The sequence below is a fragment of the Mobula birostris genome, chromosome 6 (genome assembly GCF_030028105.1).
Source record: "Mobula birostris isolate sMobBir1 chromosome 6, sMobBir1.hap1, whole genome shotgun sequence".
Classification (NCBI taxonomy): domain Eukaryota; kingdom Metazoa; phylum Chordata; class Chondrichthyes; order Myliobatiformes; family Myliobatidae; genus Mobula; species Mobula birostris.
Window position 1 is genome coordinate 6,950,031 of NC_092375.1, and position 25,210 is coordinate 6,975,240.

General features: G+C 43.6%; 1 protein-coding gene across 1 annotated transcript in view; it reads right to left on the minus strand.

The window, feature by feature from the left end:
* The window catches only part of robo1 (roundabout, axon guidance receptor, homolog 1 (Drosophila)), a 368,472-nt gene that overhangs the window by 107,989 nt on the left and 235,273 nt on the right, over nt 1–25,210 (minus strand). Inside the window, exons 4-6 of the mRNA XM_072259842.1 lie at nt 18,100–18,220; nt 16,692–16,830; nt 11,596–11,723 (exon numbers count right to left, since the gene is read on the minus strand). Of these exons, the coding sequence (XP_072115943.1) occupies nt 11,596–11,723; nt 16,692–16,830; nt 18,100–18,220 (388 nt within the window). The remainder of the gene's footprint in view (nt 1–11,595; nt 11,724–16,691; nt 16,831–18,099; nt 18,221–25,210) is intronic.

Genomic DNA, 25,210 nt, shown 5'->3' on the forward strand with positions numbered 1-25,210 from the left:
TACCAGACACAGAAATGAGCAATATAAGACGTATTTACACCCGCAATGCCTAGAGACATCCCTCATTATACTGAAGAATGACAATTAGTCTGTCCACGAATGACTCACTTGGCATCAATAGCCACTGCTAGGTTAATTTCAGGAAACTACAATGTCAGATTCAATATAGATAGACTTGGTACAATCCATTATCTGACTTAAAATGTAGGGGAGGTGGTAATCCAATTTTCAGTAGAAACCATGGAAACATTTTGCCAACTCACTGTCTTTGGACTAATAGTTCCCTCAGTTGTCCATGAGGAGTTTGAGGAGATTTGCTATGTCACAAGTTTCTACTGATGTACGGTGGAGAGTATTCTGACCAGTATGGAGACTCCAACACACAGGATTGCAAGAGGCTAAAAGGGGCGATAGACCCAGCCAGCTCCATCGCAGGCAGAGCCCTCCCCACCACCGAGGATGTCTTCAAAAGGCAATACCTCATGAAACTGGCATCCATCACTGAGAAGCCTCACCAGCTAGGCCAGGGTTCCCAACCGTGTGGTAGGGCTCCATGGCAAATAAAAGGGTGGGGATCCTTGATCGAGGCAATGCCTTATTATTATTATTATTATTATTATTATTACTACCAGGAATGTGAAGATACACACTCAATGATTCAGAAACAATTTCTTTCCTTCCACTATCAGATTTCGGAACAGTCCATGAATCCACCTTTTTATTCCTTTGTATGTATGAAATATTTACTGTATTTACGTAATTTATATTTTTTTTGTCTTTTCACTTTTCTCCTGTGACAAATCAACACATTTCACACTATATGTCAGTGATAATAAACCTGATTCTCACTCTTTCCCTCCATCAGCACCAGCTATTACTGAACCAGCCAGTACTCCATTGCTAATGATGGGAGAGCAAGTTGTTGACACTTCAGGAGGAGACTACAAAGCACAATGGGACAACCTGACAGGGCATTGGAAGAGGATAAATTAACGCAAACATGCGGATTAGAAACTGGAGTTAGCCACTCAACACCTTGAATGTGCTCACTCATAGCAAGAACTCACATCTAATCGCACTGCAACCATAACACATTCTGGTCATCAATGGGTTGGTGGTATTGTGGATAGCGCAGCAGATGTCATTGACCACCGTGAGACATTGTCACAATGCAGGGCTGGACTGAGAAGTGGCAGCTGGAGTTCAACATAAAAAAGTGTGAAATGATACACTTTGGAAGTTTGAATTTGAAGGCAGAATACAAGGCTAATGGGGGTCCACATCCATAGATCCCTCAAAGTTGCTGCGCATGTTGATAGGGTTGTTAAGAAGGCCCATGCTGTGTTGGTCTTCATTAGTCAGGGGATTGAGTTCAGAAGCTGTGAGGTAATGTTGCAGTGCTATCAAATCCTGGTTAGACCATGCTTGGAATATTGTGTTCATTTCTGGTTGCCTCATTATAGGAAGGGTGTGGAAACGTGAAGGAGGGTGCAGAGAAGATTTACCAGGCTGTTGCCTGGATCAGAGAGCATGTCTTATGAGGATAGACTGAGCAAGCTAGGGCTTTTCTTTTTGGAGCAAAGGAGGATGAGAAGTGACTTGACAGGAGGTGTACAAGATGATATGTGGCATAGAAAGACTGGACAGTCATTGACTTGTTCCAGGGTGGAAATGGCTAATATGAAGGCTTTAAAGTGATTGCAAGGAAATATTAAGGGGATGTCAGCTGTATTTTCTTTACTGGAGAGGGCGTGGAACTGGTCCCAGGGGTGGTGGTAGAGGCAGATATATTAGGGACATTAACAGCAAAAGACTCTTAAAACGAAAGAATGAGAAATGGAGGGCTATGTGGAAGGAAATGGCTACATTGATCTTAGAGCAGGTTAAAAGGTCGACACAACATCGTGGGCTGAAAGGCCTGTACTGTGTTGTGGTGTTCTAGGCTCAATATTCCAGGAGCACTTGTATCCCACCCAGGAGACAGAAGATGTTTGACGGAACATACCACCAGGCTCCATCTTGCTGTTATTACAGATCTCTTATACAATGTATTAATTCTTTTTTTAAAAATAATTTTTATTGTTTTTGAAGTGATTACATAGAAAGATAATGACTACCCTCCCCGCTCCCCTTAACCCTACCCCCCAATATATACCCCTAGCAGGAAAAAAAAGGAAAAGAAAGAAAAAGAAAGAAGAACTGCCTGGATATTGGAAGGTTTCCACATGCTCCATAGGATTCAAAATAAATTTAGTATATTTATTTATTACTTTCCCAAAGGGACCAATATCTTTATCATCGGAGCAACTAAATATGCCATCCTATCTTTTGTAAATAAGGGCGCCAAATATTCAAAAATGTATCATATTTATGTCTTAAATTATAAGTAATTTTTTCGAGTGGAATACAACTAGATATTTCATTGTTCCAACGATTCATACTTAAATACGAATCCGATTTCCAAGTAACTGCTAGCCTTCTTGGCTACTGCCAATGCAATTTTTATGAATTCTTTCTGGTATTTATTCAGTTTAAGTTTCGGTTTTATCCCTTCAATACCACCTAATAGAAATAATACAGGGTTATGTGGAAGTTGAGTTCCAGTAATTTGTTCCAGTAAGACTCTTAAATTTATCCAAAAAGGTTGAATTTTAGAACAAGAATGTATTAATTCTTGACCTCAAACCTACATGTCATGGCCCTTGTCCCTTACTTGTGTGTCTGGTCTGCACTTCCTCTGTAACCTTAACGGTATATCTAAAGCAGAGGTTGATGGATTCTTCATTGATCAGGGTTTGAAGGGTACAGGGAGAAGGCAGGAGACTGGGGCTGAGAGGGAAAATCGATCAGCCACGATGAAAGGGCGGAGCAGACTCAATGGGCCAAATGGTCTAATTCTGCTCCTATATCGTGTGGTCTAATGCTCTTATATCCTCTAATCTCTACTCGTCCTCCTTCTGTACACAATCTCAAAGTACTTTTTTCTGGAATGATCTGTCTGGATGGCATGTAAACAAAGGTACTTCACTGTTTCTTTATAACGAGATGTAAAGATTAGCTTTATTTGTCACACATACATCAAAACATAAGAGTAAAATGCGCTGTTTGAGTCAAATCAAATCAGTGGGGTTGTACTGGGGGAAGCCCGCAAGTGTTGCCACGCCTCCGGCGCCAACACCACATGCCCACAACTTACTAACCCTAACATATAAACCTTTGGAATGTGGGAGGAAACTGGAGCACCCGCAGGAAACCCGCGTGGACATGCGGAGAATGCAGAAACTCCTCACAGACAACAGCAGGAATTGAAAAGCGTCGTGCCAACTGCTATGCCACTGTGCTGCCCTCTGCTACTCTTTGACAATGTGAGCTCTGGGCTTGTGTTTTGCATTAGTGTGCGTGATTCCGCCTGCATTCTCCCCTACGCAGGGAGCTGAAGGCTAATTTGGTTCATAGACCCAAGCTGCAAGTCGAACTGTCTGCATTGTGAGGACAGGCACCTGGTTGACTAATCGAGTAACATAATCGTGGCACCAGCGCTCACAGCACTGAAGGAGAAGTCCATGACCTCTGTGTCAAGGCCCATTTGTTCTCAGTGAGGCAACGCGCAGGCTCCAAGATCATGAATTTCAGCCTGCAGAAGGTGTGGAGATGGCAGAACATGAGTATTTCCAAATCAGCTCCCAGGAATGGAATGAATTGTTTATGTGTTTCGGTCGCTTTCTTATCAGCCTTGATCTGAAGTCTTGTGTATTCACAAGGGTCAAAGTTATCAGTCAGTCAAGCGCTGTTATGTCTCATTTCCTTTGAGAGGAATAGAGGAAGCTGTAAATAAACAGACAAATAAATCTCTGGAGCGGGCTTGCACTGCAGCTTTTTTTTCTGCGGAGTGTGATAGGGTTGGCGATCTAAACTGGAATGTAGGAGATTGGAAATGGAATTGGTTTATTATTGTCACATGTACCGAGATACAGTGGAACGCCTGTCTTGCATACTGTCTGTACAGATCAAATCTTTACACAGTGCATTGAAGTAGAAAAAAATAACAATGCAGAATAAAGTGGAACAGCTACAGGGAAAGTGCAGTGCAGGTAACTATAGTGACAGAAAAATGGAGACCTATGTGGGAGGGAAAGGTTCTATTGATCTTTGAGTAGGTTAAAAGATCGTCACAACATTGTGTGCTAAAGGACCAGCACAGTGCTGTACTGTTTTGTGCCCTGTGTAACTATCCCCCTCTGCCGACACAATGTCCATATCCTTCCATTTTCCTCATATTCACGTGCCTATCTAAACGTGTCTTAAAAGTCCCTAATGTTTCTGCCTCTTCCACCACCCCAGGCAGCTCATTCCAGACACCCACCGCTGTCTGCGTAAAACAACTTGCCCCTCGCATCTCCTTTGAAATTACCCCCTCTCACCTTAAATGCATGCTCTCTGGCATTTCACATTTCTACCCTTGGGAAAAGATACTCTCTGTATACTCTTATCTGTGCCGCAATACAAAAAATAATAATAGTAACTAATAAATAAATAACAAATAATATTGAGAACATGAGTTTTAGGGTGCTTGAAAGTGAGTCCGTAGGTTGTGGAATCAGTTCAGTGCTCACAGGAAACTGAGGAGTAACCTTATATAGGAATTGGAGTTGGTTTATTGATGATGCTTGTACTGTATGGTGTTCCAGTGTAGAGCTTGTTTTGCATATTGTTCATGCAGATCAAATCTTTACACAATGCATTGAGGTGGAACAAGGTAAAACAATATCAATGCAGGAGAAAGATTAGTATTATTTGTCATATGTACATCGAAACATACAGCACAATTAAGAGTAACAGCGACAGAGAAAGTGCTGTTCAAGGTCATAGATTGTGAGGCCAAGAGTCCATCTAGGAGACCGTTCAAATAGCCTTAGAAAGGAAGTATTTATTTAGCCAGAGGGTGGTGAATCTGTAGAATTCATTGCCATAGACGGTTGTGGAGGCCAAGTTATTGGGAGGTTAAAATGGAAGTTGATAGGTTCTCGATCAGGTTCATTGATATAAGGACGTCAAAGCTTAAGGAAGAAGGCAGGAGAGGGAAAATAAATCAGCCATGCAGAGCAGACTTGATGGGCTGAATGGAGTAATTCTACTCCTATACCTTATGTTATTATGGCCTTATTACAGTGGGGTAGAAGCTCTCTTTGAGCCTGGTGGTACTGCTAACAGTGATCGTGGGTTTAGGTGCATTGGTAACTGCTGGGATGTCCTCATAAAGGTAAGAAAATTAGGGACACAGGCAGGGTGAAAGCACACAATGCTTTTTTCCAAGGGAGGGGTTAGAGGGCAGTGGAAGACCGGAGCCGAGAGATTTAAAAGGGATATCAGAGGCTGTTTCCTTTCTTAGAGAGCCGTGCGTCTTTGGAACGGACTGCCAGAAATAGTGGTTGAGGCAGCCACACCAGCAACATTTTAAAACCATCTTGATAATCCTCGTGCCAGTGAGAGTAGAAACAGGATGATTTGGCAGATAAACGTGTGGCTGAGAAGCCTTTTCAGGAAGCAAGGCTTCAGGTTCCTGGATCATTGGGATCTCTCCTGGAGGATGGGTTCCACCTGAATCTGAGGGGGAATTCAATATTCTCAGAGGCAGGTTTGTTAGAGCTGTTGGGGAGGGTTTAAATTAATTTGGCAGAGGCCTGGGAACCTGAGTGAAACGACTCAGGATTGGATGGATGGTTAAAAAGCAAAGACAGTGTGCAGTCATACTGTCAGGAAGGGCAGACAGATGATAAGACATATTGCAGCCAGCAGGGTGAGTATCAGTGCATTAGGGATGCAGAACCAAAAAGGATAGCAAATACAGTACTCAAAGCGTTATATCTCAATGCATGGACTGTAAGAAATGAGGAGAATGATCTTGTTGCACTTTTACAGATTGTCAGGTATGATGTTGTGGCCATCACTGAATCGTGGCTGAGGTATGGTTGTAGTTGGGAGCTGAATGTCCAAAGTTACACATTGTATCGGAGGGATAGGAAGGTAGGCAGAGGGGGTGGCGTGGCTCTGCTGGTAAAGAATGGCATCAAATTATTAGAAAGATGTGACAAAGGATCGGAAGATATTGAATTCTTATGGCTTGAGTTAAGAAACTGCAAGGGTAAAAGGACCTTGTTGGCAGTTATATACTTGCTTCCAAATAGTACCTGGGATGTGGACTACAGATTACAATGGGAAATAGAAAAGGAACGTCAAAAGGTTAATGTTATGGGAGATTTCACCATACAGGTAAATTGGGAAAATCAGGTTGGTAATTGATCTCAAGGGAATGAATTTGTTGAATGCCTACAAGATCGTTTTTTAGAGCAGTTTGTTGTTGAACCTAGTAGGGGATCAGCTATACTGAATTGGGTATTATGTAATGAACTGAAGGTAATTAGAGAGCTCGAGGTAAAGTAACCCTTCAGACACAGTGATCACAATATGATTGCGTTCAACTTGAAGTTTGATAGGGAGAAAGTAAAGTCTGATGTAGCAGTATTTCAGTGGAGTAAGGGAAATTACAGTGGTATGAGAGAGGAGTTGGCCAAAGTAAATTGGAAGGAGATGCCGGCCGGGATGACAGCAAAGCAGCAACGCCCTGAGTTTCTGGGAAAAGTGAGGAAGCTGCAGGATAGATGTACTCCAAAAACAAATAAATACTCAAATGGCAAAATAGTGCAACCGTGGCTGACGCCATAAGTCAAACCTAATGTAAATGCAAAAGAGAAGGCATACAACAAAGCAAAAATTAGCAGAAAGTTGGAGGATTAGGAAGCTTTTAAAAACCTACAGAAAGCAACTAAAAGAATCATTAGGAGGGAAAAGATGAAACATGGAAGCAAGCTAGCAAACAATATCAAGGTGGATAGGAAAAAAAAGCTTTTTCAAGTACATAAAAATAAAAGAGAGGTGAGAGAGGATATAGGCTCACCAGAAAATGAGGTCGGAGAAGTAATAACGGGGAGGAAGAGATGGCAGATGAACTAAATGAGTATTTTGCATCAGTCTTCACTGTGGAAGACACTAGCAGTGTGCCAGGTGTTGAAAGGTGTGAGAGAAGAGAAGTGGGTGCAGTTACTATTACAAGGGAGAAGGTGCTCAAAAAGCTGAAAGACCTAAGGGTACATAAGCCACTCGGACCAGATGAGCTGCACCCCAGGGTTCTGAAAAAGGTAGCAATAGAGATTGTGGAGGCATCAGGAAACTGTCACATCCTTCCTGTAATGAGGCGACCTGAAGTGGACACATTACTCCAGGTTGTCCTTGTTTTGGACTTCCTGGAATTGTTCCTGCTAATTTAATCCTTGGAATCCAGTGATCTTTTGCTAAACCTCCTTTGCTCTCCATCAGGGCCAAGATATTCTCCAGATGAAGGGTCTCATCGGAAAACATCAACAGACTAAGAGTGGTCCACTGGTTCTCCAGCTTCGGGTGTTCAGTTCAGGGCTAACAACCCTGACTGATCAAAATCAAAAGTGTTATGGAAACAGCAATGAAGAATCTTTCTACATCTGTATGCGATGGTATTCCTGAGCCTCCTTCCAGGACTTACGCGGCTGGCAGTGTGAAAGCCGAGAGGAAGCTACTGACTTATTGAAGGAAGCCCTGAACACCCCCAGAGATGGAGAACCTTCATCGGTGCCTTAAACGCCAGCAGTGTAACAGGCAGTGTCTAACTAAGTACAGCATGTCTTTGGAACATCGGTGAAAATCCAAGCATGTGGGCTAACAGGGAAAGCATGAAAACTCCACGCAGACAGCACTGGGGTTTGGGAACAAACTCAGGATGCTGGGACTGTGAGGCAGCAGCTCGACCCACTGTGCGACAGTGCCATTCTATACATGCACACCAAAACATAAAAACACTATCAACATACACACATACATGGAAGCATACACGCTAACTCATTGACATGCTCACACTCACAAACAGACATATGTAACACTCTCAACGTGCTGGAGGAACTCAGCCAGTCAGGCCACATCTACAGAGGGGAATAAGCAGCCAACGTTTCAGGCTGAGACCCTTCATCTGGACTGGAAAGGAAGGGGGAAGAAGCCAGAAATAGAAGTTGGCGGGAGGGGAAGTACAAGCTAGAAGGTGACAGGTGAAACCAGGTGCGCAGGGGTGGTGGAGAGCACCCTTCTTCTTGCCTTCAGGGAGAAGGTAGGGCAGCCTGAAGACCCACATGCAATGTTTTAGGAACAGCTTGTACCATTTTAGGCAGCACGGCAGTGTAGTGGTTAGCACAATGCTTTACAGCACAAGTGACCAGGGTTCAATTCCCATTGCTGCCTTTAAAATGTTTGCACTTTGTCCCTGTGACCACATGAGTTTGCTCCAGGTGCTCTGATTTCTTCCCACATTCCAAAGGTGTACTGCTTGCTAGGTTAACTGGTCATTGCAAATTGTCCCGTGATTAAATCAGGGGATTGCTGGGCATCGCAGATCGAAGGGCCGGAAGGATTTATTCCATGCTGTATCTCAGTAAGTAAAGCTTCTTCCCCTCCACCATCAGATTTCCGAACGGTCCATGAACCCACAAACATGACCTCAATATTTACCCTCTTTTTGCATTATTTCTGTATTTATTTATGTATTATATTAATTTTTGTATCTATACCTTGTGCTGTACTGCTGCCACAACACAACATATTTCACGACATCTGTCAGTGATAAAACGATTCTGATAGGGACACTCAGACGGAAAGGAACAAGGGTGAGTGTTGCGTGGTTGTTGAATGAGATCACACCTACAATGAGAGCTGATTACCACCTGGGATAAATGGAAGTTCATCACAGGAAACTGCAGGACAAGGACGTAGCCTGATTTTGATAATAATCTGCACTCTCAAACACAGATCAAGGTTAGAATGCTTTAAAACCTGCCCTGCCCTACTTCATTGTAAGTCCCGCTGCCTCACCCATGTCTACATCTCTGTTCTGTTTAGATTTGTCCCAAAGAGACTGTCCAAAACATCTGGCAGAACACCTCATCACCAGAACTCACCAACAAAATTAGATCTGCTTTCACTTGTCACGTACATCAAAGCATGGAGTGAAATGCCTCGTCTGTGTCAATGACCAACACATTCTGAGGATGTCCTAGGGGGTCGTCTGCAAGTGTTACCACACTTCCTGTGCCAACATAGCATTCCCACATCTCACTAATCCTAACCTGTATGTCATTAGAAACTGGAGAACCCAGAGGAAACAGGCAAGGATAACTTCTCTCACCTCAACACTGTAATGATTCCACAACCTATGGACTCACTTTCAAGGATTCCACAATTCATGTTCTAAGAAGTATTTACTTTTTTATTAGCACTATTGGAATTTTTTTGTACTCTTGGTTATTTGTCCTTCTTTGGTTATGTGTAGCTTTCCATAAATTCTATTGTATTTCTTATTTTCCTGTAAATGTCCGCAAGATATGAATCTCAAGATTGTATATGATGACATCTTCATGCTTTGATAATAAATTTATTTTGAAATTTGACTCAAACATATGTCATGGGTAGATTGAAGAAGCTTCTTCCAGACAACACCAGAATTAATTCTGGTGCTGTAAAGTGTTACACTAACTGCTACCTTACTTGTCAGCCAAGCACCAAAACCTCATTAGGGTGGCAGTGACAGGGGGCCACCCAGTCAGATCCTTCCTCACACCCAGCCACTGTTCCCTCTAAGCTGCGTTGGTGTGCAGCCACGTAGTAACCAAAATGTCCCCACGCTCATACCCTTTGCTGCTGTGCAGCTGGAGTTTCTTTTAAATAATGTTAATATAATTTTGCAATCTATGCTACTATGAATGTGAGATACCTTGTAATTAGTTATGTTCAAAATATAATTCATAAATTTTCTAAATAATAAATGTGCCATCTTTACTTTAAAACATTTTAGAGTTTCAATGTATTTACATTGTCAGTGTTTCAAGTTACGATACTGTTAAAAATTGTAACAATAAGCACAGAATGGAAGTTGATAGCTCATTGTTAATAAACCAGCGGCCAGTTGAACACCAATGCTGTCTAGTCAATGTTCATAATATGCATGCATATTACAAAAAAAACATTTAAAGTGCTATGCAGTTTTCAGGCCATGTAAAAATTTCCTCCTCAGAGCAATGGATAGTCCACGTAGCTGTAAAAAAAATCTAGCAGGAATCTAGAAAAAAAATCTAGACCAACATTGCTCCCAACATTGGCCATCAAGCCAATTGTGCTGACGAAGAACCCACCTCTTTGCAAATTGTGTATTTGCACACAAGTTCTGGAGAAGGATGCTAGGTAGTTTGTCAGGATCTACGGGCTTCTATTAGGGTCACACACACTGAGATAGGCATCAACTCAGTGAAAGTCACTTTCACCTGCCAGTAACTAGTTGGTCTCCCAGCACAGTGACATACCCATCAGGGATTGCTGCAGACTGGCAAATTCCAAGCTGCAGGAGTACATGCGGAGGGGCGCACTGAAGTCCAATGTGGGTAACAACTGCACCGCACTCTGAGTTCCTTCCACCAATACACACCGGGAGGCTGGAGGACACACAATCACTTCAAATGTGTATCATACAGGAAGGCGACATGAATGATAATGATGCCAACTACAAAACTGAAACTGACTGGTATCTCGAACAGATAACACTGTTTATGTAAATGTAAACACTAAGAATGTAGTGAGCCTTGCACTATAGTTTTGTACCTGAATATATTTTTGATGGATAAAGTTTATTTTCAAGTTAAAAATTCTATCTGCTTCACTCTTTTTATGTTCACAACCCTCATCACTGGCAACACTATAACGAGCTTGCACTAAACTTGTTCTAATTGGGTTCTTTCTTAGAACTGTTTTTCACTAATGCTGAAGTTTAGTCTGTGAATGCTGCTTATCTGATGCTGTGTCTGTGATTCTGCTGAAAGTAAGTTTGTCATTGCACCTGTACACACACGGATGTACGGAGATGATAGTAAACTTGACTGAATTTCAATTTCTCCATTTCCCACATCCTTCATTCTCTCATCCCCTCTTTTTACTATTTACCTTGTTCTCGTCCTCTCCAATTCCCCTTCTCAGTCCTTCCTTCTCTCAGTCTCTCTCTGTATCTTCATTTACTTTCCACATTTTATGTAGAGTCATAGAACTATAGAACACTACAGTACAGAAACAGGCCCTTCATCCCATCTAGTCCATGCCTAACCATTATTCTGCTTAGTTCCATCCCCATACCCCTCCCATCCATGTACCTATCCTAATTTATCTTAAATGTTGCAATCAAATCCATATCCACCACTTCCACAGACAGCTCGTTCCACACTCTCACCACTCTCTGAGTGAAGAAGATCCCCCTCATGTGTTTCATCTTTCACCCTTAACCCATGACCTCTAGTTCTAGTGTCACCCAACATCAGTGGAAAGCACCTGCTTACATTTACCCTATCTAAACCCCTCATTCCTTTATCATCTCCCTTTCTCCAACCCCCCCCCCAATTCTATTACCTTCTCCTGCTTCACCCTCTCTCTCTCCGTCAGCTCCTCCCTCAGCATAATGGGCAGGCAATATTTACTCACCGTGCACCGTCAATGTGACTGAGGTCTCCGTTTTCCCCACAATGTTCTCGGCCACACAGCTGTATGTCCCCACGTCAGCAGCCGTCACATGTTGAATGATCAGTGTGTTACCTCCTTGGACCTCAGACCTGGGGAGGAGATCGGCACCGATTAGGGAGGCTGGCTGAAGTCAACAAATAGGAACCCGGGGACCACACTCCAGAAGGGATAAGGACATCCAGCCGTGGCAGGGGCAGTAGAAATGGTGCGGAAGGTGGAGACACTACTCAATCAGAAAGAGGGGGCTGCAGAAACTCTCTGGGCAAAGAGAACAAGGACTTTGCAACTTCAGAAGCCCCAAATTGCTACACCCAATAAGTTTGAGAACTTAGACCTGATAGAAGTAGAGGCACAGGCGGAGTAAACAGAATGGGATCAGGTTTAATATCACTGGCATATGTTGTGAGGCAGTGTTCATGGGTTCATTGTCCATTCAGATGGCAGAGTGGAAGAAGCTGTTCCTGAAACATTCAGTGTGTGCTGGTCACACAAAACGCAGGAGGAACTCAGCAGGTCATGCAGTATCTATGGAGAGGAATTAACAGTTGATTTCTTGGGCCAAAACTTGGTCTTAAAAGCTGGTATCTTGGTCCCAAGGTCAAAATGTCTAAACAGCGCATGGCATGCACTTACAGTGAGACGGGGTAAGTTCAAAAGGAGATGTGTGGGGCAGGTTTTTCTACGTAGTGCTGGGTGCATTGAAAGCGCTGCCGGAGGTGGTGGTGGAGACAGATACTAGACAGATGTTTAAGAGGCTGTTAGATACATATGAATATACAGGGAATGGTGGGATATGGACAATATTCAGGCAGAAGGGGCTAATGTAAATAGGGATTAGTCCAGCACAGCACTGTGGGCCAAAGGGCCTGTACTACTGTTCTATGTTTTTATTGTAATCAATCTGATAAATAAAGCAGCATTTTAAGCACAGAAACGAAAGATGAAAGATTAGTTTTATTTTCTTTTTTAACTTAGAGATACAGTGCAGAATAGGCCCTTCTAGCCCTTCGAGCAACTCCCCCCCCCACCCCAATTTAACCCTAGCCAAATCATGGGACAATTTATAATGACAAATTACCCTTCCAACTAGTACGTCTTTGGACTGTGGAATGAAATGGAGCTCCTGGAGGAAACCCACACAGTCACAGGGTGAACATACAAACTCTTCACAGGCAATGGTGGGAATTGAACCCGGATCACCGGTACGGTAAAGCATTGTGCTAATCACTACACTACAATGACGCCCATTATTTATCACACATACATCAAAGCACACAGCAGATCAAATCAAATCACTGAGGATTGTGCTGGGGCAGCATGCAAGTGTCCCTATGCTTCTGGTGCCAACATAGCATGCCCACAACTTACTAACCCTAACCCGTACATCTTCGGAATGCGCGAGGAAACCGGAGCACCCAGAGAAAACTCACGCGGTTAGGAGGAGGATGTCTGGAGGGATTACAAGTGAGGGAAGGGATTTAGAATGAGAGAAAGGATTGCGAGGGAGGGAAGGGGAAAGAAGGACTGTGACAGAGGGAGGTAAAGACAAAAGAAAATAAAATACATTGATTCATTTCAAATCCTATGTCAGCAGTGGTTGAGTAGAGTCTCATTTCTGCTGATCGAGTGGCAATCCCTTCAGTCCATTCATGCCAGAAATCAAGTGCCCACTTACCTATCCCTTTTTATTCTCCCTAAATACCCAAATCAGCTCACCCCCTCCCCCAATTCTACCACTCACCCCACACTGGGGGCAACTTATCTACCGACCCATGTGCCTTTTGGATGTGGGAGGAAACCAGAGCACCCAGGGGAAACCTACACGGTCACAGGAAGAAGGTGCAAACTCCACGAAGGAGGTTTGGAATTGAACTAGAGTGATACTCTGAGGCTTTCGAGTCAGAAATCTCACTGCAGGTACCTGAGTACAGAATACTGAACTGACTCTTCAGGGTAGAGCAACACACATCAAAGTTGCTGGTGAATGCAGCAGGCCAGCATCCACAGAATTCCTGCGTTCACCAGCAACTTTGATGTATGTTGCTTTAATTTCCAGCATCTGCAGAATTCCTGTTGTTTGCGTCTTCAGGGTAGAGCTGCCTTGACATACACACGTGTTTTTTTTCAATGACACCTTGTGGAGTGGGTGCACTTAAAGCCCCAACCATATTTGAAAGAGCAACAGGATCTCGCTGGAGTCCACAGCCAGATCAGCCGCAATCTTACTGAAGGGTGGAGCAGGCTCGATGGGCTATTTCTTATATTCATTTATCCTGCCTATAATTAACCCCCAATCGAGGACTTGGAGCTCATCAGACATGGTTGGCAGCTCATCTACGAGAAGGAAATCTCCAATCTCAAACCTCCACTGCCTTGAGGCTATACTCATTAATGGGGAAGGCTTTGGGAGTAAACCCCGGAAAAACCTGGAGTTGGAGTCCCTGAGGCAGTCCTACATTGAGCTCAGTGTTGACTGGCAGCTCCTGAATGCTGCTGGTGCCAAACTGTACCGGTCCCTGCCATTCCTTTGGGTTCATCAGCTGCATGGAGAGGGGCAGCCCGCTGCTGGGCAACAACTTGCTGTCCACGTCGCACTGCCCTGACGTACATACTAGTTTGCATATTGATGATATACTGTGGATAGCAGGGAAGCAGCATCTGTGCTCAACCCCAGCCAGTGGAGGTCTCACATCACTGAAAAAAAACAATAAAACAATTCTTTTGTCAGGGCTGTGTGCCGAGCCCACTGCTGTACACTCCGCTCGCACATCACTGCACAGCCAAACATCTGAGTAATCACATTGTCAAGTCGGCTGATGAAACAATAGTGGTGGGGTGGGGCTCTTCATCAACAATGATGAAACGGTCTACAGGGAGGAGGTGGAACAACCTCTTCCTCAATGTCAACAAGACATCCAGTTGCACTTACATCCACAGAGATGATATGTTTTGAGAGGCTGGTGTTGAAATATACCAACTCCTGCCAGAGAAGTGACTTGGAACCACTCCAATTTGCCTACCGGCACAACAGGTCCACAGCAGATACTATCTCATTGGCTCTTTACTCAACCCTGAAACATCTGGACAGCAAAGATGCATGCATCAGAATGCTCTTGTCGACTACAGCTCAGCATTCAATACTACCATCCCCTCAATACTAATCAATAAGCTCCCACACATTGGCCTCAATATCTCCTTGTGCAATTGAATCCTTGATTTCCTCACTTGCAGACCCAGTCAGTTCCGATTGGCAACAACATCTCCTCCGCGATCTCCATAAACTCAGGTGCCCACAAGGATGTGTGCTTAGCCCCCTGCTCTACACACTTCTGACTGTGTGGCTAAGCACAGCTCCAATGCCACATTTAAGTTTGCTGACGACACCACAGTTGTTGGCCGAATCAAAGGTGGGGACAAATCCACATATAGGAGGGAGACTGAAAAGCTAGCTGAGTGATGCCACAACAATCTCTTACTCAATGTCATCAAGACTGAGGAGCTGATATTTACTTCAGGGGGAGGAAATTGAAGTTCTCATTTGGGAATCAAGGGTGAAGGTCAGCAACTTTAAATTCCTCAGTGTTATCATTTCAGAGAACTTCTCCTGGGCCCAGCATGTAAGGACAATTACAAAGAAAGCATGGCAGCACCTCTACTTCCTTAGGAGTTTGCGACGATTTGGCACAACATCTACAACTTCGGCAAACTTCTATAGATGTACAGTGGAGAGTATATAGACTGGCTGCATTACAGCCTGGTATGGAAACACTAATGCCCTTGAGTAGAAATTCCTACAATAAAGTAGCAGATACTGCCCAGTCCATCACAGGTGTAGCCCTCCCTACCACTGATCACGTCTAGAAGGAGTCTTGTTGCAGGAAAGCAGCATCCATCATCAGGGACCCCCACCAGCCAGGTCATGCTCTTTTCACCCTCCTGCCATCAGGAAGAAGGTACAGGAGCCTCAGGATTCACCCCACCAGGTTCAGGAACAGTTATTACCCCTCAGCCAACAGGCTCCTGAACCAGGGAGGATAACTTCACCCAAACTTCACTTGCCCCTTCACTGAATTGTTTCCGCAAGCTATGGACACTTTCAAGAACTCCTCATATTCTAAATATTTATTTCTTATTTTTTATCATTATTATTTCTTTTTTTCTATATTTTTGTATTAGCACAGTGTGCTGTCTTTTGCACACTGGTTGTCCATCCTGGTGGCACAGTCTTTCATTGATTCTATTGGGTAGTTATTGGATTTATTGAGAGAAAGAAAATGAACCTCAGGGTTGCATACGGTGACATATACAGTATATACTTTGCATACAAATTTACTTTGAACTCTGAAGACAAAAGAGATAGTTACTAACTTCAGGTGAACTCGTACCACTCATACCCCTCTTTAGGTAGGCACCACAGTATTGGAAAATGTGAGCAGTTTCATACTCCTGAGAGTCCACATCTCTCATGGTCCTAGACCACATCACACTCAATCAAGAAAGCTCACCTACGCCTCTACTTTCTGAGGAGGCTGAAAAAAACTGGACTATGCACTTCTATACTCATATCACTCTACAGATGTGTAGTAGAAAGCATCCTTCCAAACTGCATCACTACATAGTATGGAAACTGCACAACGGCAGACAGGAAGTCTCTACAACGGTTAATCAAAACTGTCCAACGCATCATCGGTTCCAGCCTACCCTCCATCATGGACATACATACAGAAAGATGCCAACAAGAGGCCAGTAACATTGTGAAGGATCCCACCCACCCTACTCATGGGCTGTTTGTCCTAGTCCCATCAGGGAGGAAGTTACGTAGCACCCACGCCAGGACCACCAGACTCAAAAACAGTTACTCCCCCTAAGCAGTAAGGCTGATCAACACCTCCACCCACTAACCCACCCCTCCGCACCCCCCACCACCATCATTAATCCACATTACCTAGTCCCCATGCGTTTTGGGAGGTATCAAGAGGCAGAAACACAAATGCTGTCCCAGGCCTGTGTGTGCCTCCCGCAGGTCACCCAGCATGCCCAGTGCAGACCCTTGGTACCTGAGTTTGGGCAGCTGTCCATCTTCCTTCCTCCAGTGCACGGTGGGCGTAGGATCTCCTCGAGCCTCACACTTGAACTCCACCGTCTCGTCCACCAGCAAAACCTGGCTATTTGGTTTCTTCACAAAGGATGGCCGCTCTGGTGAGGGAGGGGAGAGACAAGAGAGGTAGAGAACATGATCAACAGAGATGAGGGCTTCATTTTTCAGTACATCCTATTCCCTCCATTGACTTCCCATTGATTCATCAGTCAAAAACCTTCTTCAATGCCACTATCATATCTGCTCCTACCACCAGCCCTGCCATCCCATTCCCAGCAGCCAGTACTCTCTTACCAAAACTTACCCTCCACACCTCCTTCAAGCTTTCCGAATCAAGATCAGAATCAGAATCAGGTTTAATATCACTGGCATATGTCACAAAATCTCTTGTTTTGCGGCAGCAGTACAATGCAATACATGATCATTTTAAAAACTATAAATTACAATAACATATATAAATAGTGCAGAATGAGAGCAAAAAATAAGTGATTCATTGTCCATTCAGAAATCTGACGATAGAGGGGAAAATCTGTTCCTGATATGTCGAGTGTTTCCCTTCTCACCTTAAAGCTATGCCCTCCAGCATTTGACTTTCCCATCAGGGACAAAAATTCTATCTACCGTATGTGTCTCTCATAATTTTATAACCTTCTATCAGCCTCCGATGTTCCCAAAAAGCAGTTCAAGTTTGTCCAACATGTCCTTACAGCTAATATTCCCTAATCCATGCACACTCTGGTGAGCCTCTCCTACACCCTTCCCTATGCCTTGACATGTTTCTTACAATGAGAAGACCAGAACCAAATACAACATTCTGTAGATTATGCATAAATTGAAGACAGTTGCTGTTGTGGTGGGATTTGAACTCAGGGCTCTGGATTAGACAATAAACCATAAGTTTAAGAGTAGAATTAGACCATTTGGCCCATTGTGTCTACACCATTTAAGATCCATTATGGCTGATTTCTTTTTTCCAACTCAATTCGCTTACCTCCTCCCCATAACCAATTTAAAACTCGTCAACTTTGGCTTAAGTATATTCAAAGACTTGGTGTCTACAGCCCTCTGTGGAAACAAATTTAACTACCTTCTGGCAGAAGAAATTCCTCTCATATCTGTTCTAAAGCAACATCCCTTTATTCTGAAACTGTGACCTCTATTCCTAGACTCCACTGTCAATAAAACACCCTCTCCGTGTCCACTCTATCCAGGCGTTTCAGTACCTGGTAGGTTTCAATGAGATGCCCCCTCATTCTTTGGTGTTGCTCCTCCTGGTTTCTTGATTACTGGTCAGATACTAAGATCTCTGTGCCACTACTTTACCATGGACTATACACATCACCAATATTGCCGGAGAACACACTCACCCAAGACTGTCAGTTCTGCCACCTCACTCTCGCGCTCACCCACCATGTTGGTTCCTACACAGATGTACTTCCCTGCATCGCTCTTCCGAGTGTTAGTGATCATCAGCTTTCCTCCTCGGATCTGCATGGATTCAGAAAGGATATCAGTCAGATCAGTTAGCTCAAACCACGCGGGACGGTATGGTCGTGTAGCAGTTAGCGCAATCGCTTTGCAGCACCAGCGGTCACCCATCAGGGTACAATTCCTGTGACTTTCTGAAAGGAGTTTGTACATTCTCCCCAGCTCCGTGTCAGTTTCCTCAGGGTACTCTGGTTTCCTCCCACATTCCACAGATGTACAGTTAGCATTAGTCACAGTGGACATGCTACTTTGGTGGCAGAAGAATGCGACACTTGTGGGCTGGCATCAGCACAATCCTTAGTGTTCAGATTTGACACAACCCCACACATTTCACTGTACGTTTCAATGTTTTGATGTATATGTGACAAATAAAGTTAATATATCTAAAATATCTCTGGACTGGGGAGAGAGGTCAGCCGGGCTTGGAAGAGCAGGATGAACTCTGCCCAATGCATCATCGGAACCTCCCTCCCCATCATCAGTAGTACCCAGAGGAAACACTGCCTCAACAATATCCATCTTCAAAGATCCCCACCATCTGGGCCATCTTCTCAGATCTACATTGGACAGGAGGTACAAAGACCTGAAGACCCACATCTCCAGGTTCGTACTGAAATACATGGGAATTCCCAGTGTAACTGGAGCGAGGAATTCATCAGTTTATCTCAATTTCCCTGAATGTAAAATGGTTGGCAAGTGTAATTTAACACACACCATGCCCAGGAAAACGCTATGAAAGGCAAATTCTTCCTTATGAAGTGCTGCAGGATTAAGGATCCTCTTTCCTCGTGTCAGCAGTGTGGTTCCTTGGATGTCAATGATTATGCAGAAATGGATGTGTTCTGGGCACAGGAAGGGGCAAGGTACCATTGAGATGACAAGGCTCAGATCTTGCAGTGTACAGCATTTGGCTTTAGGCCAAGCTAGCAGCATCTCAGCTGGTTTCTGAGTTTTCAGTTCAGGTGGATTTTTAAGGTCTTGTAGTTTGAAAGTACAGTGGATTCAGGTTAATTGGGCCATCTGTTAATCACGGCAGCTGGTATCTGGGATAACTCTTAAAGAATAAAAACTATCTGAGAAAATCACCTTGATTACTTTTGTTTACTTGGGACACTACGCCACTTAATTGGGACAGAAGACAGTTGCCGAACAGTTTCTAATTAGCACCAGTTGTGTACACTTACGTGGCAGTTAGACTCTACACTGTGCTTAGAGCAAAGAGTTTTAAACAGTGTCACTGATAGTTGGTGAGAAATAAGCAGCAAGACAATTCGGAACCGTTTTGCTCACTGCGGTTTCAAGCATTCAGGATTGGTGATGCCAGAAATGGCCTTTAGACATTACGGAGTGAACAGTTTTTAAATAGCGTCAGTTGCATGTGTTTGTGTTCAGGGAGCAGTGATTTTTGTTGCTGATAGTTGGCAAGGAATAAGCAGTAAGACAATTCAAAGTTCAAAGTACATTTTATTATCGGCGTATATTTTATACAACTTTTAGAGATTCATCTCCTTACAGGCAGCCACAAAACAAAGACCCCCAATAGAACCCATTAAAAACAAAAGAAGACTATCAAACATCCAGTGCGGAGAGAGAGAGAAGAAAATAAAACAAAACCGTTTTGTTCACTGTGGTTTCAAGCATTCAGGCTTGGAGATGCCCGATATGGACATTAGACATTTCTGAGCAAACAGTTATAAATAGCGTCAGTTGCGCGTGCTTGTGTTATGTTATCTATTGGGGCTGATAGCCACCAATTCAAAAAGCAGCAACTTTTGATAAGATTGCTTTTTATTTTGATTTTATGCAGGAGGGCTATCAAGGCAGTCCAATATCTGTACTAGGTGTTTGTGCTGATTTTGTTCATTTACAGTCCATCGATAAAGATTAGGAACTAACACACAATTTTATCATACTGTAGTAGTATTGGTAGTGTTTCAGTTTGGTCTGTATTTCATTTAAATACATAATTTGTTACTCAATTAAACAGTAGTTTATTTTTGTTATGCCTTTTAACTATTTCTATGAAACCTCATATAATTGGGACAGCTGCTAAACTGGACCACAATGTGCTGGTCCTCATGTGCCCCAATTGACTGGGATCCACGGTATTTGCATTTCCCTCCCTTCCATGGACTCTGTCTACATTTCTCATTGTCTTATCAGACCAGCCATCATAATCTAAAGCCCCACCCACCCCAGACATTCTCTGTTCTCCCCTCCCCATTGACCATAAGACCACAAGGCATATTGTAGGAGCATAATTAGGCCATTCGGCCCATCAATTCTGCTCCACCATTCCATCATGGCTGATTTATTATCCTTCTCAACCCCATTCTCCTGCCTTCTCCCTGTAACCTTTGACACTCTTACTAATGAAGAACCTATGAACCTCTGCTTTAAATATATTAAATGACTTGGTCTCCACAGTCATCTGTGGCAATTCCACAGGTTCACCACTCTCTGGCTAAAAAAAAAAATTATCTTCATCTGTGCTCTAAAGGGACTTCCTTCTATTCTGAAGTTGTGCCCTCTGGTCCAAGACTCCTCCTCTATAGGAAACATCCTCACAACATCCACTCTGTATAGGCATTTCAATATTCAATAGGTTTCAGTACGATCACCTCATTCTTATAAACTCCAGCAGGCACAGGCCAGAAAATTATTGGGCGGAAGATACAAGAGCCTAAAAGTACGTACCACCAGGCTCAAGTTTACAGGGAGAGGGAGAGTGTAAGTGGGGCACAGGGTTGGGTTTGTGGGGAGAGAATAGGTGGGGCAGGGCGGGTGCAGGGCAGCGGGTCGAGAATGGGCGTGAGATATTGGGGATGCACAGAAGGGAGGGAGAGATGTGGTTAGATATTAATGCGGTTCCGGATATGTGGAGATGGTGGTTGTTTGGAGGGGTCTATTAGGAGAATGAGGAGAACATGAGGGATTGATAGGGTAGACAGTGAGAAACATTTTCCCAGGGTAGAAATGTCAAATACTAAAGAACATGCAGGTAAAGTGAGAAGGGCAAAGTTTAAAAGAGATGTGCATGGCAAGGTTTTCACGCAGATAGTGCTGGGTGCTTGTAACAGACTGCCAGATTGGTGGAGGAAACATATCATTATGGCATTTAAAATGCTGTTAGACAGACACATGAATATTCTGAGGATGGAGAAATAGCGATCAGGTTCAGGCAGAAGAGATTTAATTTCATTTAGCTTTGACTCTGGAGCAGACATTGTGGGCCAAAGGGCCTGTAACTGTGCTGTACAGTTGGCAGGTGGGCAGGTGAGGGATCTTTGAGAAGTGGGGAAGTGGAGTTTGGATAAAGGGCAGTAGTCCATTGGGAGAGGGCAAGTGGGAGTGGCTGGGGAGGGTGGGTGGGAGAAGCAATTGGGAACCATGTTGCATCCCTCCAAAAGAAACTGCAAGGAACTAAGAATAGTTCTGCATTTCTCTGGGGGATAAAAAGCGAAAAATAGAAAGACAGCCGTGCCCAGAAAGATGCAGGAGTTGATGTCGTTGGAATCGACAGAACATTGGAGCAGAGAAGAACAATCTTACTCATTAATTGGGAATCACAGCCCTCACAGAAGTCAACAAGACCTACCAGATGTCAGTGTGAGAGGCAAGTCATGCAATGTCTCGCTTCCACGCCTTTTCGCTTTAGCGAAGCTCCTCCTGGGCCAAACTAAGCACCAATTACTTCCTTCTTCATTCAGAGATCAATGAACACAGGGAATGAGATCAAATCTGGCTTGGTTCAATAGCTGATGTCAATAGCCATCTTTTTCCCTAACCACTATATGCCATTGACGGTGCAGGATTCTCTGAAGGTTAACTTGCAGGTTGAGTCAGTGGTAAGGAAGGCAAATGCAATGTTAGCATTCGTTTCAAGAGGTCTAGAATATAAAGGTGAGAATATAATGCTAAGGTTTTTTAAGACATTGGTCAGACCACATGGAGTATTGAGAGCAGTTTTGGGCCCCTTATCTAAGAAGGGATGTGCCAGCATATTGGAGGGTCCAGAGGAGGTTTGCAAGAATGATCCCGGGAAAGAAAAGGTTAACATGAGGAGCTGTTGATAGCTCTGGGCTTGTACTCACTGAAGTTAGGAAGAATGAGGGGGAATCTCATTTAAATCTACCAGATACTGAAAGGCCGAGATAGACTGGGCAAGCAGTGAATGTTTTGAGTAGTGGGAGAGTCTAGGACTAGAAGGCACAACCTTAGAATACAAGGATGATTCCATTAGAACAGAGATGAGGAGGAATTTCTTTAGGTAGAGGGTAGTGAATCTGTGGAATTCATTGCCACAGGAGATTGTGAAGGCCAGGTCATTGAGTATACATAAAAGGTAGGCTGATGGGCTCTTGATTAGTCCGGGCATCAAGGGTTCCAAGGAGGAGGCAGAAGAATGGGGTTGAGAGGGAAATAAATCAGGCCTGATGGGATAGCTGAACAGACTCATTTTGCTCCAAGTCTTACGATTTTATGGAGAATGAATATCCAAACAGTGCGGCTGAAATGCAGTCAAATTCCTTGACAGAAAACCTTTAAACCAACAGACAACTACGCTCACCCGGCTTCTGCCTCATGTACCTAATAAAGTAGCCACTAAGATTATGTTCATGGTCTTTTGCTGCTGTAGCCCATCCACTTCAAGGTTTCACATACTGTGCATTCAGAGATGCTCTTCTGCACACCACTGTTGTAGTGTGTGGTTATCTGAGTTACTGTCAGCTTGAACAGGTCTGGCCATTCTCCTCTCTCGTTAGCAAGTCATTTTCACCCACAGAACTGCAACTCACAGGATGTTTTTTTGTTTCTCACACCATTCTCTGTAAACTCTAGAGATTGATGTGCATGAAAATCCCAGGAAATCAGCAGTTTCTGAAATACTCAACCCACGCTGTCTGGCATCAACAATCATTCCACAGTCAAAGTCACTTAGATCACATTTCTTTGCCATTCTGATGTTTGGTCTGAACAACAACTGAACCTCTTGAGCATTGAGTTGCTGCCACACGATTGGCTGATTAGATATTTGCATTAAAGAGCAGGTGTACCTAATAAATTGGTGACCGAGTACACATCAATTGACAAAGTCTTTATTACCTGCCCTCTCAGTCCAAGCAAGAGGAGCTGATTAAGATTTTATTATCTTCAGCTGTCCAACTACCATTTTGTAGTTTGCTATCAGTACCTTGGGCGTGAATGAATGTTTCTTTACTGAGCTTCAGAACAGGGAACCACTTCATAGATCAAAGATCATCTGACATTCACATTAACCTCCTGACATCTCGATACTTACTTCCTTCCATTGCCTTGATGTTTCAAGTGAGAATCACATTGGTTTGACAGTGAGAGGGAGCTGGATCAACATGGGGGAGATATGTAGCAGTACAGTGTGCAGGTTCAACGTAAGTCTATTTTCGATGTATATATATGTCTCATATCCAACCCTGAGATTCATTTTCTTGTGGGCATTCACAGTGAATACAAAGAAACACAATGGAATCAATGAAAAACAGCACATTACAAACAAATGACTAACGTGCAAAAGACAAAAGAAAAAAATAATCAAAAAAAAGCAATAAATATCAATTTAACCAGTAAGTCAGGGGTTTCCAACCTTTTTAATGCAATGGACCCCTACCATTAACCGAGGGATTGTGGACCCTGGGAGTAAGGGCAAGTCAAAAAAAAATACTGCAGAAGCTGGAAGTCTGAAATGAAAACAGAAAATGCTGGAAAAACTCAGCAGGTCTAAGATTGGGGGTGCAGTGAACAGCTAGGAAGGCCATCAGAGTTTGCAGTGGGATCTGGACCAGCTGGAAGAATGGGTTGATAAGTGGCAGATGGAATTTAATGCAGACAAGTGTGAGATGTTGCACTTTGGAAGTGCCAAAGCAGGGTAGGTCCTACACAGTGAATGCTGGGGCACTGAGGAGTGCGGCAGAAGAGATAGGGATCTGGGAATACAGATCCATAATTCCTTGACAGTGCCGTCATAGGTAGATCAGGTCCCAAAGAAGGTTTTTGGCACCTTGGCCTTCATAAATCAATGCATTCAGTAGAATAGTTGGGATGTTATGTTGAAATTGTATAAGATGTTGGTGGGGCCTAATTTAGAGTATTGTGTGCAGTTTTGGTCACTTATCTACAGGAAAGATGCATACAAGGTTGAAAGGGTACAGAGAAAATTTTACAATGATGTTGCTGGGTCTCGAGGACCTGAGTTATAGGGAAAGGATGAACATGTTAGGACTTCATTCCCTTGAACATAGAAGATTGAGGACAAAGTTGATAGAGGTACAAAAAATTATAGGTTCAATGCAAGCACGTTTTTTCCACAGAGAGCGGGTGAAACTAAACCAGAGATCATGGGTTACGGGTGAAAGGTGAAATATTTAATGTGAATATGAGGGGGAAGTTCTTCACTCAGTGGATGGTGAGAGTGTGGAACAAGCTGCCAGCAGAAGTGGTGGATCCAGGTTTGATTTCAACACTTAAGAGAAATTTGGAAAAGCAGCTGGGTGGAGGGGTATGGAGGGCTATGGTCTGGGCTGGTCCATGGGACTACGCAGATTAATGGTTTGGCACAGACCAGATAAGCCAAAAGGCCTGTTTCTGTGCTATAGTGTTCTATGACTCTATGATGAGCTCAGGCTGCATCTGTCTCAAGAGAAAGATTTCACGTTTCAGACCCAGGAGACTTGATAAGTGTTTCTGCTGTCATTACCAAGTCAATATCGCAAATGACCTGACTTGGTCCAACCAAGCAGAGTTCACTGCCAAGAAGGCCCACCGGCGCCTTTACTTCCTGAGAAAACTGAAGAAATTTGGCAGGTCCCCTAAAACCCCCACTAATTTTTATAGATGCACCGTAGGGTGCATCACAACCTGGTATGGAAGTTGTCCTGTCCAAGACCGAAAGAAACTGAAGAAGATCGTGAACACGGCACAGCACATCACACAAACCAATCGTCTATCCGTGCA